At 39.7% G+C, this 20,422-nt stretch overlaps 1 protein-coding gene across 2 annotated transcripts; it reads left to right on the forward strand.

The window, feature by feature from the left end:
- Positions 1-1,043: 1,043 nt before the first annotated feature.
- Positions 1,044-20,373, forward strand: CLPX (caseinolytic mitochondrial matrix peptidase chaperone subunit X). 2 transcript variants are annotated; one of them, XM_033070845.1, is made up of 14 exons: positions 1,044-1,199; positions 4,707-4,867; positions 6,206-6,323; positions 10,636-10,790; positions 11,724-11,883; positions 13,058-13,099; positions 13,559-13,735; positions 14,882-15,046; positions 15,328-15,416; positions 15,916-16,080; positions 16,708-17,007; positions 17,138-17,230; positions 17,433-17,539; positions 18,548-20,373. In XM_033070845.1, the coding sequence occupies exons 1-14, from the start codon at positions 1,130-1,132 to the stop codon at positions 18,636-18,638; spliced, it is 1,893 nt and encodes a 630-aa protein (XP_032926736.1). In that variant the 5' UTR covers positions 1,044-1,129; the 3' UTR covers positions 18,639-20,373. The 2 variants fall into 2 exon arrangements, with proteins under 2 accessions (XP_032926736.1, XP_032926737.1); XM_033070846.2 differs by lacking the exon at positions 13,058-13,099 and having other exon boundaries at positions 1,090-1,199.
- Positions 20,374-20,422: the final 49 nt, after the last annotated feature.

Genomic DNA, 20,422 nt, shown 5'->3' on the forward strand with positions numbered 1-20,422 from the left:
CGCCCCGCGCGCCCAGCTGGGGGCACCCGCCGGCCGCCACTTCCGGGTGCTGCGCCGCGCCGCCCACGTGACTCCCTGGGCGGGGCGCGAGTGGAGCGGAAACAGCTGTGTCGCCATCGCTACCGAGGCGGAAGTAAGGGGCGGGCGCCATCGCTACCGAGGCGGAAGTGAGCGAGGTGGGCGCCATCGCTACTGAGGCGGAAGTCACGTGCCCCCCGTGTTAATTCACGTAATAATTTGCGTTGGAAGGAACTTTTTAAGATTCATTTTGTTCCACCCCTGGCACAGTCTGGGACTGCTAGAACGCGTTGCTCCAAGCCCCGCCTAATCTGGCCTTGAACACTTCAAAGGATGAGCCGCAGCTTCTCGGGTGACCTGTTCGCTGCAGCTCAGGTTAATTGAGGAGAGCGACAGGTGATACTGAGTCATTCCTCTAATGAATAGGTGGAGTCAATTATCTCCGTTTAATTGGTATGTAATAAATAGGAGTTGAAGATGACCTGAAAGAGCAGACCTATGGTTACCTGCAGGTGTAGCTGTGTTCTCTATAAGGCATGCCTAAAGGATACACTTCGTTAGATAATATATATTTATACACTGCTCTTCGTGCTTGAAGACCACCCCACAGCACGCGGTATCATTTTCTATTTGCTCCCAAAATCGCTTCAGTTTGCCTGAAGTTTTTTCTGCTCCCATTTCAGCTGATCTTTTCACGAAAGGCTTTTTAAAGAAAGAAACAAACACATTTATGTGATCAAAGGGCAATACTCCTCTCATATCGTATTTGAAAGAAGAATTAAAGGGCAGAATCACCGGGAATACCTGGACGGTGTGCCCAGAACAGACCGAGAGAGCGAGGGGGTGCTGCCGGTCACAGACTACATTTCCCTCAATGCCCCGCGACGCCCACGCAACCATTCACTATTGGGACTACACTTCCCATGATACCCCGCGTGGCGAGTGCGTTCACGCGGGGCGCAGCGCCGCGCGGTGCCCGCTGGGATCTGCAGTCCCGCGGTGACGCGCGGTGCCGTCACGGGGGCGTTACCGGGCCGGGCGGGGCCGGACCGCCGCCAGCGAGGCCTTGTCGGCGGCGGGGGGAGCCGGCCGGGCCCGCGGCCGCTGCACCATGTCCGCCTGCCACAGCTGCGCCGCTGCCGCCCGCCTCTTCGGCTCCACGCTGCCCTCCGCCCGCAGAGGTAACCGCGCTCCGGCCGCTCGCCTTCCCTCCCCGGGCCCGGCGGGGTCGGGCCCTTCGGGCCGCGGCCCTGAGGGGAGCCCCGGCCCCGCGCTGCCCTTATCGCGCTGTGACAGCGGCGGGACACGGCGGCCTTTCCCCTTTTTTTCCCTCCTTTTAGCCGTTTGCTGGTGTCACCCTCGCGGTGCGAGTGAGGGTCAGGGCAGCGTTACGTGGTGTGAAGTATCGGAGAATTTGTGCTCGCTGTGGCGAGAATAGAATTTATTTCAACAGAAGTGATGCTCAGCAGCTGTCGGCCAGCGTGTGTTAACTCTGCAGTGCGAGTAAATGCGTTTAATTGGCTTAAAAATTACTTAATAACCTTAATTAATTAAAAGCTTACCTTTGTGGTAGCCTTAACTTGGAATATTTCTCATAAAGATGGGCTTAGTTAGCAAAATTAATTATTTCCAACTGGGTAGAAGGACGAGACTGTGCTGCCTATTCACTGGAAGTTGAAGGCTGTGGAAGGTTGTTACTTTTTTTGCTGTTTTTCCTTGTTTTCTCTTTTCATTGTATTCTTGGGGTGTGTGCTGCTTTGGGGGGAAGGCAGAGCACCCCCAAATTGTGCTGAAAAATATCTCTGTTGCCACATTGGCGACAATATTTTCAATTAGCCTCGCAATAGCCTGATGAGTCAGAGATCATTTACTGCCCTTAAGAGGTGAGTTAACTCTTTGTAGGTGCCTTTACATTTATATCTCAAATATCACCTGTGCTGAAAGGTTCAAACCTGTACTTACAAGCCCAGCCTGTCTGGCCTTATGCAACCCTTCTGAAACAATCAGCTTTAAAGCAAGTACTATTTGGAATTCATTACAGAATTATCTTTTTTAAAAATTGTGGGGTTCAAAAGGATTATGTAAAAGCACAAATGAGAATAAAATGCAGATAGAGCAACACAATTATTTAGAGCAACTACAATTATTTATCAGCTTTCAATGAAAGTTGTTTAAAAATAAATGTGTGTGTATCTTTTGAATTAAATTGTGTCTTCTGCCAGCTGCTTTGTTTACTGTTGCTGGTTGGTGCCAGCTTGAGAGAGTTCAGAGTGCAGGGATCAGTGTAATAAATCGAATGTTATGTGGGACAGTTTCAGTTTGTCACAGTCTCCCTGTCACTTTGCTGAGCTATAGCTGCCTCCAAGATCCCCAGGCTTGGCCCAAAAGTCAGTATTTATTTCATCAAGTATCAGTTTAAGGTTAATAAGGTGTTAAGGAGCTTCCCATCGTTTCTCAGCACAAATCCGAGCACCCTGGATCGGTTCCATCGCTGCCAGCGATGTTAGGGACACGTCCTTTGACTTAAGTGCTCCGAAAAAAAAAAAAAAATCACCTGAGCCACCGTGCCAGGTGTGTGAGCAAATCCTGGCAGCTGTTACATAGTGGAACATTTATCAGAGTCTGGATTGGTCAGTGGCAGCTGCCAGGCATTGGGCTGGAATGTTGATTTCCCCTGAAAATTTCCCTCTGGGCTTGTTGACGCAAGGAAGTAGTGGTGATAACTTTCTTACTGCTTCATTGTTTAATTGTACAACGATATTTTGTCCAAAAAACACACTCAGACATTGTGATAAACACATGAGGCTTTTCATGCTTAGCCACAAGCTGATGTAGCAATATCATGATTTTTTTTTTCCTCCTGGTTTAGTCTTCACAGCTCAGTACTCAGTGCTGTGTAAGGTTTCATAGTTCATCCCATACAGATCTCGGTGCATTTTCTGTCTCTCAAGAGCACTCTGAATTAAAATGAGGACTGAAACGTTTGAGCTTTTGTGTTAGTGCTTCAGCCTTTCTCCACAGGCCAAATCTCCCTGTGTTACAAGGAAAGCTGTAGGATTTCAGGTTTTGTTCAAGGGAGGCGAGGTGGTTGTTGTTTTATTCTTTTCTCAGTTTCTAAACCAAATCTCATTAAAAGAATCACCTCTGAGGAACGAGCCTCCAAGACAGGGAACTGCTCTGAACAGCTTTTGCCTTGTAAACATTCACCAAAGCTTGTTCTTCACTGGCAAGTGCACTTGGCACAGGGAGTCGTCAGAGTTTTCTGCACATTCAGTTAAAAGACACAACTGCTTCTGAGAGCCAGCCAGTGTTTTCAAGTTTTCTGTGATGTTTTCATAGTTTATCCTGTGTAATCTAAAATGTGTTGCACTCAGCAGAGGAATTTAAAATGGGGAAGCTCATTGATTGTTATTCTTCCTGCATGTTTACAGACACAAGCAATGCTGTTAGGAGATTTTTAAAAGATTGATTTTTATTCATGTTAAAAATAACTACAAGTCATCTTCAGGTCTGGGGATCTTAAGTAGCATGTAAGTTAATAAACCAGCTTCAAATCTCATTTGAGTGTCATCTTCGTTGTGACTTTGCAGAGGCCTGTAAGAGTTTTCCTGGTAAATTTAGGTTCCTCTTCTTTGTTTTTCTCTCTTCTTGTTATAGTAACAAGGTGAATTTTCAGAGTATCCTCTTTCAGCTCAGTTCTCAGCTTTTGGTTGCTGTTGTTTCCTCTTTCAGAGCAAATGAGCTGTGCATCTCTTGCCATTCTTACTTTTTCTTATTTTTTTAAGAGTTTTTGGATTTTTCTACAGGATTCTCTCCTCCCTATGATAAGAAATCTGTGTATTATCAGCAGGTTTGTAATTGCCATTGTTGCTGTATAGCTCTGCTGTCAGCAAGGCACAGAATCATTGTGAAAACCAGAGAGCAAGTGAGAAATTTGCCACTTTAAATGCAAGAGATGAAATACTGATTCCAGGCTGTTGTTGATGTTGAAATCACAAGCACAAACATATGTTGGCTCACTTCATAGCCTGCCATGAAATGCAATCCTGCCCGTGTTGCAAGAGGAGGAAGAGGCTCTGTAGTTTCTCAGTTAGTTTTTTTTTTCCTGTTGGCAAAAAGGTGTTTCAGCAAAGTTAGGATTACGCTGAGTTTGCTGGTGCCAAATAGGACACAGCTTCTCAGTTTTCCTCAGCACAATTTTTACTGCCAAGAGGTGCCTCAAATTCCTGGAAACTAATTTTTAGTTGAGTTCCCAAGCAAAAGCCAAATCCAGACATTGAGTCTGAAACACCTGATTTTTGCATAACAAAGAGATTCTTCAAAGGTTTGTCTTGGGGGATTGGGTTGTTTCACAGTAAAAGCTGTGAGTTGATTGTGGTCATCATTCTGAGGATCAGTAACTGGGATGTTCCCTATTTCATTCCATGATTGGGCTCTTAATTGTCTGATGTTAGAGGAGCTGGAATTACTTTGGAGTCTTTTTTTGGAAAACCCAGGCAGCTTTTAATGAGATGAACATTAGGGTGGTAAAGAACATTTACTTTGAATGATTGAGATGTGGATGTTCAGAGCTGAATTGTGTTGTGAAAACCTTCTGAGTTTTACTTCTGAGATTTAGTGGAAATGGAGTTTAAATTAAATATTTTTAGTATTTAACTTTTTTATTTTTTTCTTTTTTTTTTTTTTAGGTATTACTTGTGGTCGTACACGCATCCCTGTTTTAGGAAAACTTGGGACTTTTGAAACTTGTTCCCTAAAACGAATTCCTCTTAGAAACTTTTCAGAAACACCAGCGTATTTTGCTTCAAAGGATGGTGCAAGCAAGGATGGTTCTGGAGATGGAAGCAAGGTAATCTCCACAGACTGTGGGGTTTCAATAGTTTATGTAAAATATTTCTTAATTTTTAAAATTTTTTTCTTTTTTTTACTTAAAATTAATCTCGAATTTTTTTTCCGATTCCTGACATTTCTAATCCTTCAAATTGCTGCAACTGGCAGTGAAGAAAAAATAAACTGTATTGTGTATTTGTTAGGAGATAAACCTTGTAAACATTCCACAGTGCTTTTCCCAGTTTTATAAATCTTTTTGCCCAGTGTAAACTTGAAAACTTTATTGGATGTCATAAATCAAGAACAGGTTTCAGGATGTCAGGAAAGTGTAGTAACCAGAGCTATTCTCCTTCAAAAGCCTGGTGCTCCCAAGTAGACTTTTAAAAAGTTAATTTAAAATGTTTTTGGGTTTAGAACTGATTTAAGTAAGACAAGTCAGTGAAGACATGAGCTCACCTCTTGTAGTCTATTTTTATCCTAGTCATTCTCTGTAATTATGGTTAATAAACAGCTTCTTCAGATAAATGATTACCTGAGAATAAAACTGCTCTTTAGTCAGCAAATAACATCTTGAGAGTTCACAGGCAATAACTTTGCCTTAGTGTGGTGTGTTGTGAGCCTGAGGAACTGTCTGGGTGTCACTGGTCTGGTTCTGAAGGTGCAATTAAACTTTTAAAAAATAAATAAAGAAGATTTTAAAAAATGCAGATTTTTTTTTTTTTCTTGAAAAAGGTTGTGAGAAGTCAGTAGGCAAGACAGATTTAAAAAATAGAGAACTACTTAGAAATGGGAAGAGAGATTTTTTGCTGTTTCCTAAAATATAACTTGAAGGCATAGATACAGATACAAGTAAAAAATGCAGTATTTCCAAGCATTTTGAAATGCATGTTTTAGCATAGATTGCTACACCTGCCAAGGAAGTGAGAGGAGCTGTGGTTTCAGAAACCCTTAGAATCCACACAGTTGAGATAGCAAAATGCTCTCTAAATATGATTTGTTTTCTTGTCTGGCATTGAAACATTAAAGTACACAATTAAAACACAGTTGACACAACTTGTTTCTGTTCTAGTGCCGGTCAAGCAACTCTAATGCAGGTATGGGATATCTCTTCTGCATCCAAGACTGGCAGATCTGGGAATGCAGATGTATTTATAAATAATTTTTTAAATGTAAAACACTTCAAAGTGTTTATGTCACATCCTTCTAAGTTTCCAAAGCCTTTAAAAAATCCTGACAATAGCTACTTTGTCATTCAGCTATTACAAAATTAGAATTATTTGATTCCACAAGCACACTGCTAAATGCCTGCTGTACCAGCTCCATTTTTTGGGGCTAATTGTCTGGAAATCTCTTTTAGAAATCTGTTGGTGAGGGTGGTGGTAAAAAGTCAAGCTCCGGAAGCTCTGGGAAAGGAGGGAACCAACTGCGCTGCCCAAAGTGTGGGGACTTGTGCACACACGTGGAGACCTTTGTGTGTAAGTTTTCCTTAAAACTTCTTTTTTTTTAATAGGCACAGATGTGGCTTTGTGGTTTAACATACTCCTGATAGCTAAGTGTTAGCCTGCTTAATTACATGATGGCAGGAATTTTGTTATGGTTGGTTTGGCCTTGTTGGGGTAACTGTTTATTTTCTCCGTGGGTGCATTTGTGTAATTCCCATGATGTGTGGGAATGTGGTCGTGGAATTCACATTGCATTTGTGAATATACATTTTTAAAATGGCATTTTATATTTAATACCATTTTAGCCACAGATACTTTTATGTCTCTATTATATAAGTATATACTGTATATATCTGCATTTGTAATGTCTGTCCTTTCTTTCCTAAATAATAAAACTTTAATCCTGCATGTACTATAACCAAAGTGCTTATCCAGCAGAGGAATTAGTAGCTGACAGATGGCTTACTAGAACAGTCTTCCATGGCAAAGTCAGAGCTATAATACATTCCAAATAGTAGGCTGCAAAGTCCAACTAGAAAATCCAAAATGTCTGTACTCCAGCAGCAATTGCTACTTTTGTTTTCCTTTTTTTCTTTGGGAAGTATAATCCAAATGAATGCCACTTACACTTTAGGTTCTATCAGACTTGAAGACATTTCATACCTCATTTCAGCACTTATGAGAGCAGCTTAGAAAACAAAAACTTTTGTCAGAAGGCAAATACCCATTGGTAGTTGGTGGGGCTCAAGGAGGAAGTATCAAGTCATAATCAGACTTGTGCACTAAGAGGCTTAAGGCAAAGTCAGCACAAATATGTTCAGCAGTTGTTAGTATAACAGCTGGCAAAAATAATGAGTGGATGTGTTATTTGCTGCTACTCATATATAATAGTATTATTATTACAGGTCTGTAATAATAACAATATATTTCTTTGTTTGAGAAAAGATCAGTCCTCAATTACTTTTTCTCCCAGAAATGAGATTGTTTTTCCAGTTTGTTTGAAACTATAGGCAACAAGGTATTCTGCAAAACCTGGCACTAGTTCATGGAACTGGAAATATGATCCTGTCTGGTGTTCAGTGTGGTCTCTCCGAGGACTAGGTGTGGTTGGAAACAGGTCCAAGGATTTTTAATCTCATTTTCCTGCTTACAATTCATGAACAGGCAGAGATGTTTTTGAAACTCACTTCACTGGTGTGTTTCCATTGGTATTGCTGTTTGCTTTTATCTGGAAATACCATTCCAGCCTTGTCCCAGAACGATCCCTGGAAAGCAGAGATGTGATTTAGTGTTCTGTCGGTGTTGCTGGGAACACTTAAGCATGCTTGGAAACTTCCTTGGGAACAGGATTTATTCATCCCAACATTATGGGAGAACATATCTTAATAGATGGGATCTGAAATTCCCGAAAGTGAACCCACTTGAGTTGCATCATCAGAATAATACAGGTTCTTGTAAACAGCTTGGGACTGGAAATCCACTTTTTTTCCAAAGTTCCTGTGAGTCCTGCTGAAGTTTTTTCTGGACCTGTGTTATTCTGGATTAGTCTGTTAATTTGAGCACACTGCTTCCCAACCACTCTATAAAGCAACTGAAAAGCAGAAATCCTAAATATCTTATTTATTTGAAAAAAAAAACAAAACCAAAAATTAAGAAAAATAAATCTGTCCCATTTTGCCCAAAATGAATGGGTTGCAAGTTGTATTAAGCCTACTGTAACTTGATTTTTTTGGATAAGCCTTTGTTGTTGTTTAGTCAGGAAAAATTATAAGTTTACACAGTTCTGGTTTGAATTGCCAACCTGCAGAGGCTTAAATAAATATCTAAAACCAAAAGAAAACATGCAATTAGTATTTCTTTCAGTTTAAATGTTAGATTTTCAGTCATTTTGGGAGAAGTAGGGAAACAAAATATTGACTAAAAGCTATGTTCATTAATTGCCACCGAGTGGCAGAGTGACAGGCTGGTTTTCCAGTGCAGTTTGTTTTTGATGGAGCTTCACTTTGTATTTGCAAATGTTGCAGAAAGATTTGTTTGGCAATGGTTTTCCACTAATTAACAATGAAGGGAAAATAGGAGGCAAACAAAATGTAATTTTGCTTTGACCTTCTTTCTCAGCAGTTCAGCTGTATTGTTTTGGGTTGTGAAAGTCTGTAAGGAGAGTTTGTGATCAGTGAAATAAGACTTGATCCTCAGATGTGGAGTGAAATCCAATAGCTGTAAAGCTGATTGACATAAGAAGCCTTATCTGGATGCTGCTTTTACTGTCTCCACCTGATGCCATCAGGTTACTCCATCCTCCAAAGCAGCACTTCCTTATTACTGTACATACTCAGAAGCTTCCCTGCTTGCTTTTTCCTGGTTTGGGTTTTTTTCCACCTTACAGCAATTTGATAGTAGCCCATTATCTCCACCCTACAACTCTTTTTAAGTTTAATCCTCTGATTGTTTCTGTTTCCTGTACATTTTATAAAAACCTGGCATTTCTTTTTGGCAAGGTCAGCTCACACAGGCTTTAGAAATGCCTTTGCTAATGCAGCTTCTGTGGCAATGCTGTCTGATTAAAAACAACACTTGCATTTTGGCACACTGTAAATATTTGCAGACATCTTAATGACAGGGAAGTAATTTGGCATGGGTGTTCTTTTTTTGTGCTTTTATGTGTTTGCTAAAAGAACATATGAAAACATGCCAGTGTTTAGGATTAGCAGAGTTGCCTGCAACTCCATTGTGTACTCTTACTTTTATAGTGAAATTTTTAAAATGTCCCATAGTTCTTTTACAGCCCACTTCTTATTTTCTGGGGTTTTTTTAATCCTTCATGTTTATCTATGAAGGGAACAACCATTTTCATGGCTATTCTATCCTAAATAGCCTTGTATAAGGAAAGAAAACAGCTTCCTGGCACTGTAGTCCTCATGAATATCACAGGTGTTTTGAGTGAGCCCTGGGAGAAGGGTTGGGTTGCTTTTTTTCATTAGAATATTGTTGCTAAATAATAGTTACATAAGAGGAATGGGTTCCTGCAGGTGGATTTCCATCACATTCCCATGTGGCAGATAACAGTAATTTGGAAGGTTGCCAGGAGAACTTTCAGGCTGTTGAACAGAATTTCTTTGAAGTAAAGTTAATAAAGCTGTGTTGGTCACAGTATTAGGTGCCACATTCTTAAAGTAATCTGTTGGTCTTCTTATCCAGGTATAAGGTGGGATTAATGGTGAGAAAAACCCCACCCACTCCTCTTCTGCTGACGCCAGTCCTGTGGGAGACAACAAGTTATAAATAAGCAGCTTGTTTATTGCTAGAGGGTGTTGTTACAGTCAGCTGCTGCTACAGTGTTCAAGCCATTTTCTAAAAACTTTTTATGATTTTAGAAGTTCTGACATTGAAGTTTTCATAGGGTTGTTTTTCTATATTTACTTTACTTTTAATTAAATATATTTACTAGTATATTTCCTTTAAATCTACCCTATTGCTCATAATTTTCATTTAGTAACATAGTAATATGGCTAGAAAGGATCTATTCTGAATTACTTTTATTATTCTTCTTTACAGTCTGTTTTTATTATTTCAACTTTGCTTTGCCAAAGGAAAGGAAAAGCAATGCAGGTTTTCATTTTCAGGCTTATGAAACCAACCTTTGCAGATTTCTTGAGACACAGGTCACAAAGTCAGCAGTAGGAGGGTTTAGCTTTTGGAATTTGAAAGAAATTTGTTCTGGTCTTGACAGTAAAAATAAATAAGCAGAAGATCTTGCAAAACATCAAAGTCCTTGATGTCTGCTGCATACCACAGCTGCCTCTTGTTGGGATGAGCCCTTTGGGTGACCCCCCTGTGCTCAGTGTCCTGGGTTTGGGTGACTTGGGCCTGATCCACAGTGTTCCAAAGCCAGGGGGATGCAGAGAGCAGGAGCCAGAGCCTCCTGAAATGCTGTCTTTGATATTCTAGACTGCTTCCCTGCACTTTAGTCTGTGCCTAACCACAGTATTTTATTTTGCTGTCAGTTTGAGAGTTAGGAACATTTCCTGCATAGCAGCTAAAGCCTTCATTAATTTTGTCTCTCTCAGAAGTGCAAAGTGTTCTCTCCCTGAGTGTGATGCTACTGGATAAGTATCAAAAACAGTTTTGTATTTAATCCATTGTCTGTGTGCTGCCCAGCACTGTGTTTTCTTTGGGGCAAATTGTGTTCTCTGTGTCAAATTTCATAGTTTTTAAATGATCTAAGGTGAGTGAGGGAGAAGTGTTGGATAAACAGAGTGGCTGTGCTGTCTTACAGGTGCTTGTCCTGTGTGATGAACTAGACAGAAACAATTCCTCTTACTGCTTTGTTTGAATTTTTCTGCAGCTTCCACCCGTTTTGTGAAGTGTGAAAAGTGTCATCACTTCTTTGTTGTCCTGTCAGAGGCAGACACAAAAAAGAGCATCATTAAAGAGCCCGAGTCAGCAGCAGAAGCTGTGAAATTGGCATTCCAGCAGAAGCCACCACCTCCACCGAAAAAGGTATGTTCTTAATTCCACCCAGAGTCCCTGAAAAAGGTGTGTTCTTAATTCCACCCAGAGTCCCTGAAAAAGGTATGTTCTTAATTCCACCCAGAGTCCCTGAAAAAGGTGTGTTCTTAATTCCACCCAGAGTCCCCAAAAAAGGTGTGTTCTTAATTCCTCCCAGAGTCCCCTCGTGTTGCAGCATGGAGAAATGCTTCCCTCAGTCTGCACCAGGTGTTTAATGGGCTGCTGGGACAGAGCAACAAACAATAAAGATGATTAGCTCAAGATTAAACCTTTGTGAGCTGTGTGACCCAGCAGAGCACTGATAAAGGGAACAAGTAGATCCAATAAGGATATTGGAGCTTGTTTTCCTCTGTCTTTGTCTCCTGACTATTTTCTCCTGTGACCTTGAGGCTGGCCTCAGCCCTCACCAACCATAGTAACTTTTCTTTCTCACTATGGCCTTGCATTCTGTATCCTTATTTTAGCAGCTTTTTTTCTGTAGCTGCAGAGCCTTTTATTTGATGTGGATTTGGGTGAGAGCTGTAGCTGTTTAACTTGTGACCATGCTCCTTCTGAAGTGATTTGGTTTCCATCTGGAGATTAGTGAGGAAGCCTTTTATGTTTCTCAGTTCCTGGTGGACTGTAATGGTTTCTGAACCTGCACGTGGCTCCTTGATAGACCTCTTTTAAAGAATTCTTAAAATTTCTGTTCCTCTTCAAAATTTGGGTGAAAATGGCAATTGGCTTACATTTTAGTAAGGCAGAACTGACAAACAATATGAATGTGTAAGAACCAAATAGACTTATCAACAGAAATGTTTTATATTTCAGATGTTAGTTTCTGTAAAAATTCAGACCAAAGCCCATCTTTGGCACAATATACTGGTTTTCCTTTTCTACTGCAAGATGATTTAGAAGTGTTACTAAGATTAAGCTATTTTTCAGATTTACAACTACCTCGACAAGTACGTTGTTGGTCAGTGTTTTGCCAAGAAGGTGCTTTCAGTTGCTGTGTATAATCATTACAAGAGAATCTACAATAATATCCCATCTAACCTGAGACAGCAAGCAGAAGTTGAGAAACAGACTTCTTTAACACCAAGAGGTTTGTATGATATTTGGTGTTTTTCTGGTCAAATGAATTACCATTTCAGGGCCCTAACTTAAGAAATCTAAGAAAGGTTTTACCCTGACACTAGATGTTCTATATCTGAAATGGTAAGAATTTATACTAAATATAATTTTTACTTCTGTGATTTATTTAAATGATCACCAGAAGGATTATGGTGCTTACCATATTAAATGCTTAACTTTTTTTTACTGATACATATTAGGGGGTATTCCCCTTTAACTTTCTAAAGTGAGTCTCCTAATTTTTTCTTTCTAATCTCATTTACTACTTAATGCTAAATCTGCTACTTAATCTGCAAGCAACAATGCAGCTCAGGAAGGTGATGTTTTGCATAGGCAAATTGATGAGTACTTGGATTCCTAACTTCCCTTGCTCCTGCTGGCAGCATCTGCTGGTCACCACAGTATTGTTCCATATCTAGCAGGTGTAGATGGAGTTACTCTTGGCAGTACTTTCCCTGCTGAGTACATGTGTAGCTATGTTGATCTAATTTATTTTTAGAAATAGGATTAGGTTACCATCTCTGACTCAAAGTGTACCTTGCTTGGGTGGTGGTTTTTTTTTTTTTAAAGTGTTTTGTTCTGTCTTGCAAAAGTTACCACAGACACCTTCTTTGTTTTTTGAATTAACATAAAGAAGTATTTTAAATTAAGAGGGAACATTGGTAGTTACTGTTCTGGTAAGGGTAAGAGAGCAGTTGTGTACCTGGCACGAGGAAGTTGCTGACCCTCCACAGGGAGATAACATGGTCCATACCCAGAGAGACTGACTGTGAATGTTTACATATTTCACAGTTCTGTCTTATAACAAAGTCTTACATTATAACACTCAGGGAGAGCTTAAGCAAGCCTCTTCAAACTAAAATTGTTACTGCTTCTTTTTCCCCCTTCTATAATTTAAAGTGAAAATCTAATTAGAGTTAATAGATTGTTGTTGTTTTTAGAAGAAGATAGCTTGCTGGCATTTTAAAAACATGCAATTTGGGTTTTGGGTTAATTTTGACAGCAATAAAAATAGCTCTGTGGGGATTTCTTGTTAGAAGTACATTCATAGACAGGGATGAGATGTATTCAGAAGAGGGCAAGAGGTGGAGAATTTTTAAGCTTTTATAAACTTACTTTATGACTGTTTTCATCCTCTCTCTTAGAATTAGAAATCAGAAGACGGGAGGATGAGTACAGATTTACAAGTAAGTGAACCCTCTCCTCATGTCCTCCTCTGCAATACCTACTTTTATGGAGAACAGTCTTTAGTGACTGCTAGTTTGAAATCTTGGGGGAAGTCCAGTGCTTGTACTTTTTCATCATGGAAATCAACAGCTTGGGTTTATTTCTTCTCATACATTTAAAAAAAAATGAAATTACTGTTAAAGTGAGTAAATTTCTAAGGACTGAAAATTTCTCTTGCTTTTTAATGTAGAAAAATACTTTTAGGTGCCATTGGAAATTCTTTTCCTATATGTCTCTGCAAAAGTATCATTGGAGCTCCTGTTTGTGTAATAATTGTGCTGCATTTCTGTTGGTTTGCTCTCTGTAAACTTCTGTACAGAGAGAATTCAAGGTTTGCAGAAGGACCAAGCTGTCATTGTGTGTTTAAGGTAGTGACAGACCTTGTTGGTGCTCAAACAGTGCTGTTACTGTTTCTTCAGAACTGCTGCAGATTGCTGGAATCAGTCCACATGGTAATGCTTTGGGAGCATCAATGCAGCAACAAATGAACCAGCAGATACCTCAGGAAAAACGGGGAGGAGAAGTACTAGATTCACCCAATGATGACATTAAACTTGAAAAAAGTAATATTTTGCTGCTTGGACCAACTGGATCAGGTATACAGCTGCATGTTTCTATAAGTGTCCTATTTTTCATGGACTTTATTGTTCATGAGTTGTTTTCCTCTTATGATTTATTCTGATTTGGTTTATAAAAAAACTAAACTGTGAATTTCAAATTGGGATTCCAGTGCTTTCATGCCATATTAACATACTGAGCCAGTGGCCTTAAAAAGGAATGAGCTGGAGTTGTGTGGTTTTCTTTTTTTAATGCCTATATTTACTGACTGAATAAAAGATGCCACTTTGACTAAGCTGAAATAAAATGCATTTATAGTTTCTCTGCTTTAGCTGGCAAGCTGAGATGCTGCAGTTAGTGCTGTTTCACCTCTGGGACAGATTAGTTGCAGGGGGTTGGAAAGAGATTATTTTGTATGTTCATAAGAATTAGGAGTGTTTGTACTGAAGTGATGGCATTTTACAGACCTTTTTGGGAGAACATTCACTAAACAATATTTTAATTCTGTTTCTTCCCAACTTCAAAGCAGGAGCAATTGGACTTTGCACTGCACCCTGAGTGTCTGCAAAGGACTACTGATTTATTTAATCTTTAAACTCTGCAAGTACATGTATTATGGTTTTTATATTGTGTGACATTTTGTGATACTGTATGCATTTCAAGCTGCCTTGAATGTATATTATTAAACTAAAACCAGAAATACAGCCTACCAATGTAAAAACCACTGCTTATGAAAGCTATCTCCCTTGGAAAATATTCTTATATTAAGATGCTGGTATGATTCAGAATGTCTGATAAGAGTAATGATGGTTCTGTGGTAAATCCTTGAATGGTTTGGGTTGGAGGGTACCTTAAAGCTCCCCTCATTCCACCCCTGCCATGGGCAGGGACACTTGCCACTACCCCAGGGTGCTCCAAGCCCTGTGTGACCTGGCCTTGGATGGATATTCCCAGGGATAGGGCAGCCACAGCTTCTCTGGACACCCTGTGCCAGGGCCTCACCACCCTCACAAAAAAGGATTTCTTCCCAATATCTCATCTAGACCCACCCTCTTTCAATTTAAAGCCATCCCCCCTTGTCCTGTCACTACACACCCTTGTTAAAAGTCCCTGTCCAAGTAGTTGAGTTTGTGTGCTCTAAGACAAGTGTGTGGCAGTTCTAACATGCAGCTTTTATTTACCAGGTAAAACCTTGCTGGCTCAGACTCTGGCTAAATGCCTAGATGTCCCTTTTGCTATCTGTGATTGTACCACCTTGACTCAAGCTGGCTATGTTGGGGAAGACATTGAATCTGTCATTGCAAAGCTCCTGCAAGATGCCAACTACAACATAGAAAAAGCACAGCAAGGTAAACTTTAATTTGTTTCAGAGACTGTTAATTTTGTTGAAGTGCTCTAAGCTTTTGAGGCCATCAGTATTCCTGAAATTGGTGTTCCTGCTGCATGTATCCAAAGTTTAAATCAGAATAAACCTGAAAAGAACTCAGTGTGTGTCTTGTAGTTTTGTTTTTGTGCATAATTGGACAAAATTGCATGTTTTTGCAGGTCTCTCAAATCTTGTTGTTCTCTGTAAATTCTTGCTTCTCTTTAAAAGTAAGGTCTTCTTTAAACCCATTTTCTTTAACTGCAGGAATTGTTTTTCTGGATGAAGTAGATAAGATTGGCAGTGTTCCTGGTATCCACCAGTTACGGGATGTTGGGGGAGAAGGTGTTCAACAGGTAAATACCTCCATGGAAAGCTTTTACTTCCTGAGTGAACTGGACATAGGATCAAACAGTATGGGAATGTATGGAGTCATAGTTCTTCAGTTCCTTGATTTTTCACCTTCAAAAGACACATCTTTCCTCTTGACTTCATTAAAAAACAATCTCAAAAGCAGTTTGGGGCATCCTCATGAAAATATTTTAGTTCAAAAATGTCCTTCAGCATTCAGACAGCCAGTTTATAATGTAGGGAAGGACAGATAGCATTTTCCATTTAAACAAAACTCTTAAAGCAGCTGATCATTGTATACATAATGTGTGTGGGAGCCACATTAAAGGAATATTTTTGTCCTCAAGTGGGATTGTCTCATAGGAAAAACTGACATTTTTGGACACTTATTGTTACTATAAAGGCATAAGGGAGCAAAAAATACATTTGTGAAAGTGGTATGTCCTTTTGCATCATGCTACACAATGGAATTTTTTTATTGTTTATTTCTTCTTTCCATCTTAGGGCTTGTTAAAATTACTTGAAGGCACAATAGTAAACGTTCCAGAAAAGAATTCTCGGAAACTACGTGGGGAAACAGTGCAGGTTGACACAACAAACATCCTGTTTGTGGCTTCTGGCGCTTTTAATGGTCTTGACAGAATTATCAGCAGGAGGAAAAATGAAAAAGTGAGTGCATTAGGCTGTATCTGGGCTGAAAAAATCATCATCTTGATTACTGTTCTCAATGCTGACTATTCAGATCTTGATGTAATTGTAAGCACACTAACTTTCTTTATTTCAGCAAATGGTGCTAAAAGCCATCATCATCTTAAAATACCTGGTCTTGGAGTTCACTGTTTTGGGGGTTAAAGTCTGGGGACAGGGTTCTGGCTGCAGCATTCTGGCAAAATGTGCTCCCTGTCTCTAACACTAAAGGAGTCACTGAAATTCAGGTTATTGTTCATGGTAATCTGTAGCTTCCCATGTAAGCAGGCTTGCCTCATTTGCTTCACTTATGAAGTGTCACTGGTACTTGTAACATAACCAGAACATGTTGATAACCTTCTTTTTTTTTAAGAAAAAATTGCTTTTGTGTGATGTGTATTAATCCTTCACTGAGGAAATTCAATTTTATATGAAAGTGGTTGTATGCAAGGGGTCTGATTTTACTCTAAGTAGTTTCTTGAGCTCAGATTAGTACAAAATGACATAATCAGTCACTGCAGATTTTTTAATACTCATGAAAAGTGACTTACTTACATCAAGAAAACTCAGTCATTATGCTTCTCTAAGCAGAACACGTTTGTTTTGCAGTACCTAGGATTTGGAACACCATCTAACATGGGGAAAGGCAGAAGGGCTGCAGCAGCAGCTGATCTTGCCAATATCAGCGGAGAGTCCGACCCCCAGGAAGATATCGAGGAGAAGGATCGCCTGCTGCGCCACGTGGAAGCCAGGGATCTCATCGAGTTTGGCATGATTCCTGAATTTGTGGGACGTTTGCCTGTTGTGGTTCCTCTGCACAGCCTGGATGAGAAAACCCTCGTACGGATCCTCACGGAGCCACGGAACGCTGTGGTTCCTCAGTACCAGGCGCTGTTCAGCATGGATAAGGTTTGAGTTTTTTATTTGAGGACTCTGGTTTTTGTGTTTATAAATAGTGTTGTTTTCAGTAATGCTTGTACTCAACATGCTGAGTTATAAATGAAATTATTAACAGAACTTCCCATTTCTCTCTGTGTAGTGTGAATTAAATGTAACTGAAGATGCATTGAAGGCTATAGCCAGACTGGCCCTGGACAGAAAAACTGGTGCCAGAGGTCTTCGATCTATAATGGTGAGTAAATTAAATCTTATACTGGATTTGTGTGTGGACCTAATCATGACCATTTCCAGTGAAAACCACACTCACATGGATACAACAAGTCTTCCTAAATCTGTGAGTACTCAGAGTTCTTCCAAGAAGACTCTCTAGCTCTGAAAATCACTTTATGTAGAAGAGGATATACAGAAATATTTTTCCCTCTATTTTCTTGTAGGAAAAGCTGCTGCTGGAGCCCATGTTTGAAGTGCCCAATTCTGACATCGTATGTGTGGAAGTTGACAAAGATGTTGTAGAAGGCAAAAAAGAGCCAGGATACATTAGGTAAAACGGTAACAGAAGTAGCAGAACAGACCAGTAATACAACTAGACAGGTATTCTGATGGAATAAGCACAAATCCATGCACACAACCTAAAAAGATTCAATGCTCTGTATATTGTACACAGCTGAATTAGTGCCTGTTCTGTCCTAGAGACTGGATTTGTATTGTTTTCATTTTTAAACAGAAATTTTAAAATAAACTTATGTGAAGTTACTTTTGTCTGTGTATACCTGTAGAAATGGAAGTAAGTTTTAAGGTAACAGTAAAAACTTGAAATTCAGTTGTGACTGTACTGAAATTTCTTAAATGAAACTGTTTCTTTCTTCTTGCTTTTTTACCACTGATGTGGGGTTTTTGATAGAAGCTCCAGGCTTCAACAGTTTTCTACATTACTCTTGCAGCAGTGGAGAGCTACAAAGACACATATATTGATTTACTGAAATCTTGTTAAAATAATCAATTTAATGTTTTGAAGAGTATGGTAATGATGTGGAATGTTGACACCACTGGACAAATCTGCATTTAAAAAAAATCCAACAATTTTAGTGAATGAAGGATGAAATTGAGAGAGAATGGTTCAGGTTAAAACTGGTTAAAAAATTAATTCCCAAATTTCAAGTGAAATTTAGGAACTGTGTCTTGGTTTGAGTGGCTTTCTCCACTAAGGTACATTTACTCATTTCAGCAGTTTGTGCTGAAACTTGGCTCAGCCTTGTGTTGTTGAAGGGTGTGAAAAATATTACACTGATGCTTGCTTGAAATGATTTTGTACAGAAATACTATATTTATTGATTAAATCAAACAACTTAATAAAAGGAAGGGTAATTAAATTCAGCTAATGAGCCTGTGTGCTGGTGGCACTGCAAATGTGCACAGCAGCATTTCCAGATCAGGAGGTCAGAACTTCTGTCACGGGGCACTGTGCATGTGACATGTTTGTCAGGAGCTATGCAAAGTGTCTCTTGTTTTTTTTTCCTCTAAGGTATCTGATCCTTCCTTTCAATCCTAGGGCTCCCACCAAGGATTCATCAGAAGAAGAGTATGACTCTGGAGTGGAGGAGGAAGGCTGGCCTCGACAGGCAGATGCTGCAAACCATTAAACAGTGTCAGAACTCTCACCTGCAAAAAGCTCACTGGGTTCTTTCCTTCCGATTGCTTCTGGCTGCAGCCTGATTGAAAGGCCCTGGATCTGTCTCGGATACAATTCGTGATGAGGAACTTCACTAGCTAAATCAGATCGTGTATTTTATTGCAGCATCACATTGATTTGATGGACAGAGTGGACTGGGATGGCATAATGTTCAAATATGAATTGTATATTACACTTGTTCAATTAAAATGTATAGCAAATGCAGCAGCACCTGCACTGCTCTTGCCAGAAAACAAACCAGCAGCACAGGTGCTGCCAATAGTTAGATTTAACAATAATGTTACTCTACAAATGGGAAATCAAAATTAATAATTAGTAGAGGGTGAGCAAACTATCTTAGCTCCTGGTACGGCTCACGGGGGGTTGTGTTCAGGTCAGTGTTAGAGTCCTGCTGGTGTGTGAAACCAGCGGGCACTGGAGTGACTTGTTACATTGGTGGGGGAGGAAACCCTTTGGAAAAACTGGGACACACTTTGTGGCACTGCTGGGAGGTTCTGCTAACATGTGACACTGGTTTGTTAGAGTAATTTGAAAATCGAATAATACCCTTCACGTCTCCATTGGGAGCTTTAGACACCTTGGATATTGTGAAAGAAGGTGAAGTCAGTCATTTGCTGGTTTTCCAGAGGGTTAACAAGATTCCTAGGAAGCAGTAAAACCATCTAAATTTGGATGAGAAGTCGCCATAAATTTTTAAATATTAATGTTCTAATATAGTACATTTTGTTTAACGTATTGGAACTATCATGCATCAATTTTTTGGTGCCAGGTATTTGCCCAACCTATCTTATAATGTTAAGAGATGAAAGAAGTAAATGTATAATATTTTTGCTGTAATCAGTAGTGATTGTTCACATGACAGTGCTTTTTAAGTTATATTCTCAAATGCTAGTATTGCATCTTGTGGGTTTGTCTTTGATTTTTAGTCTCACAGCAAGCAATCCTCCCTCTTCTGTTCTCCACCAAAATTAATTCAATCCTTTAGGAAAGTCTTTGTAAAAACACTAAAGGACCTGTATGTTTTTGATTTGTTTCAGGAATTAAAATTGTCACTTACAACTTTGTTTTGTCCTTCAGTGAAAACGTGGACTTGAGTTTCCCTAAAACTTTAATTCACACTATTTAAATAAAACTTTCATCCCTCCTTTCAGTCTAGTGGATGTTTTAGGTCAGGAAAGGATACTGAAAATCTATTGACCCTGTTTTTGTCACTAATTTTTGTCATGTAAATTTTATGTAATACTTGTGTTCTTCACTAGCAGCAGTGTGATATGCAGTTGTAGCCAGGTGCAACAGATACTTCCCGTGGGATTTCAGATTTTTTTCTGGTTAAATGACCCACTAATGGTTCAGGAAAATCTGTGTTTGGAGTTGAGGGTATTTCTGGAAGCTTGGTCCCCTCCAAATGGGGAATCTGTGGTGAACTATCTGTAACTGCATCCTCACTTTCCTTTTTGTAGAGTGAAAAAATAGAACAGCTTCTAATTCTGAATCCTTCAATTCAAATCCTTTTTTAAACAGATAGAAAAAACCACCACATTTTAGGTGAAACTGTTCAACAACTTAGTTTTGAAAGTTGTTTGGAATTCTGTAACCAAGAACTGTTTTTAAGGAAACAAAAATGCCGTGTAACTACAGTTTGTACTTCACCTCTGGCGTTTGAATAAAAGCGAATATTCAAGCTGCGGCGAGTTGTCATCCCTGACGCCATCCCCGAATATTTTAAGTTTTAGG

Source organism: Catharus ustulatus, chromosome 12, assembly GCF_009819885.2.
Source record: "Catharus ustulatus isolate bCatUst1 chromosome 12, bCatUst1.pri.v2, whole genome shotgun sequence".
Taxonomy (NCBI): domain Eukaryota; kingdom Metazoa; phylum Chordata; class Aves; order Passeriformes; family Turdidae; genus Catharus; species Catharus ustulatus.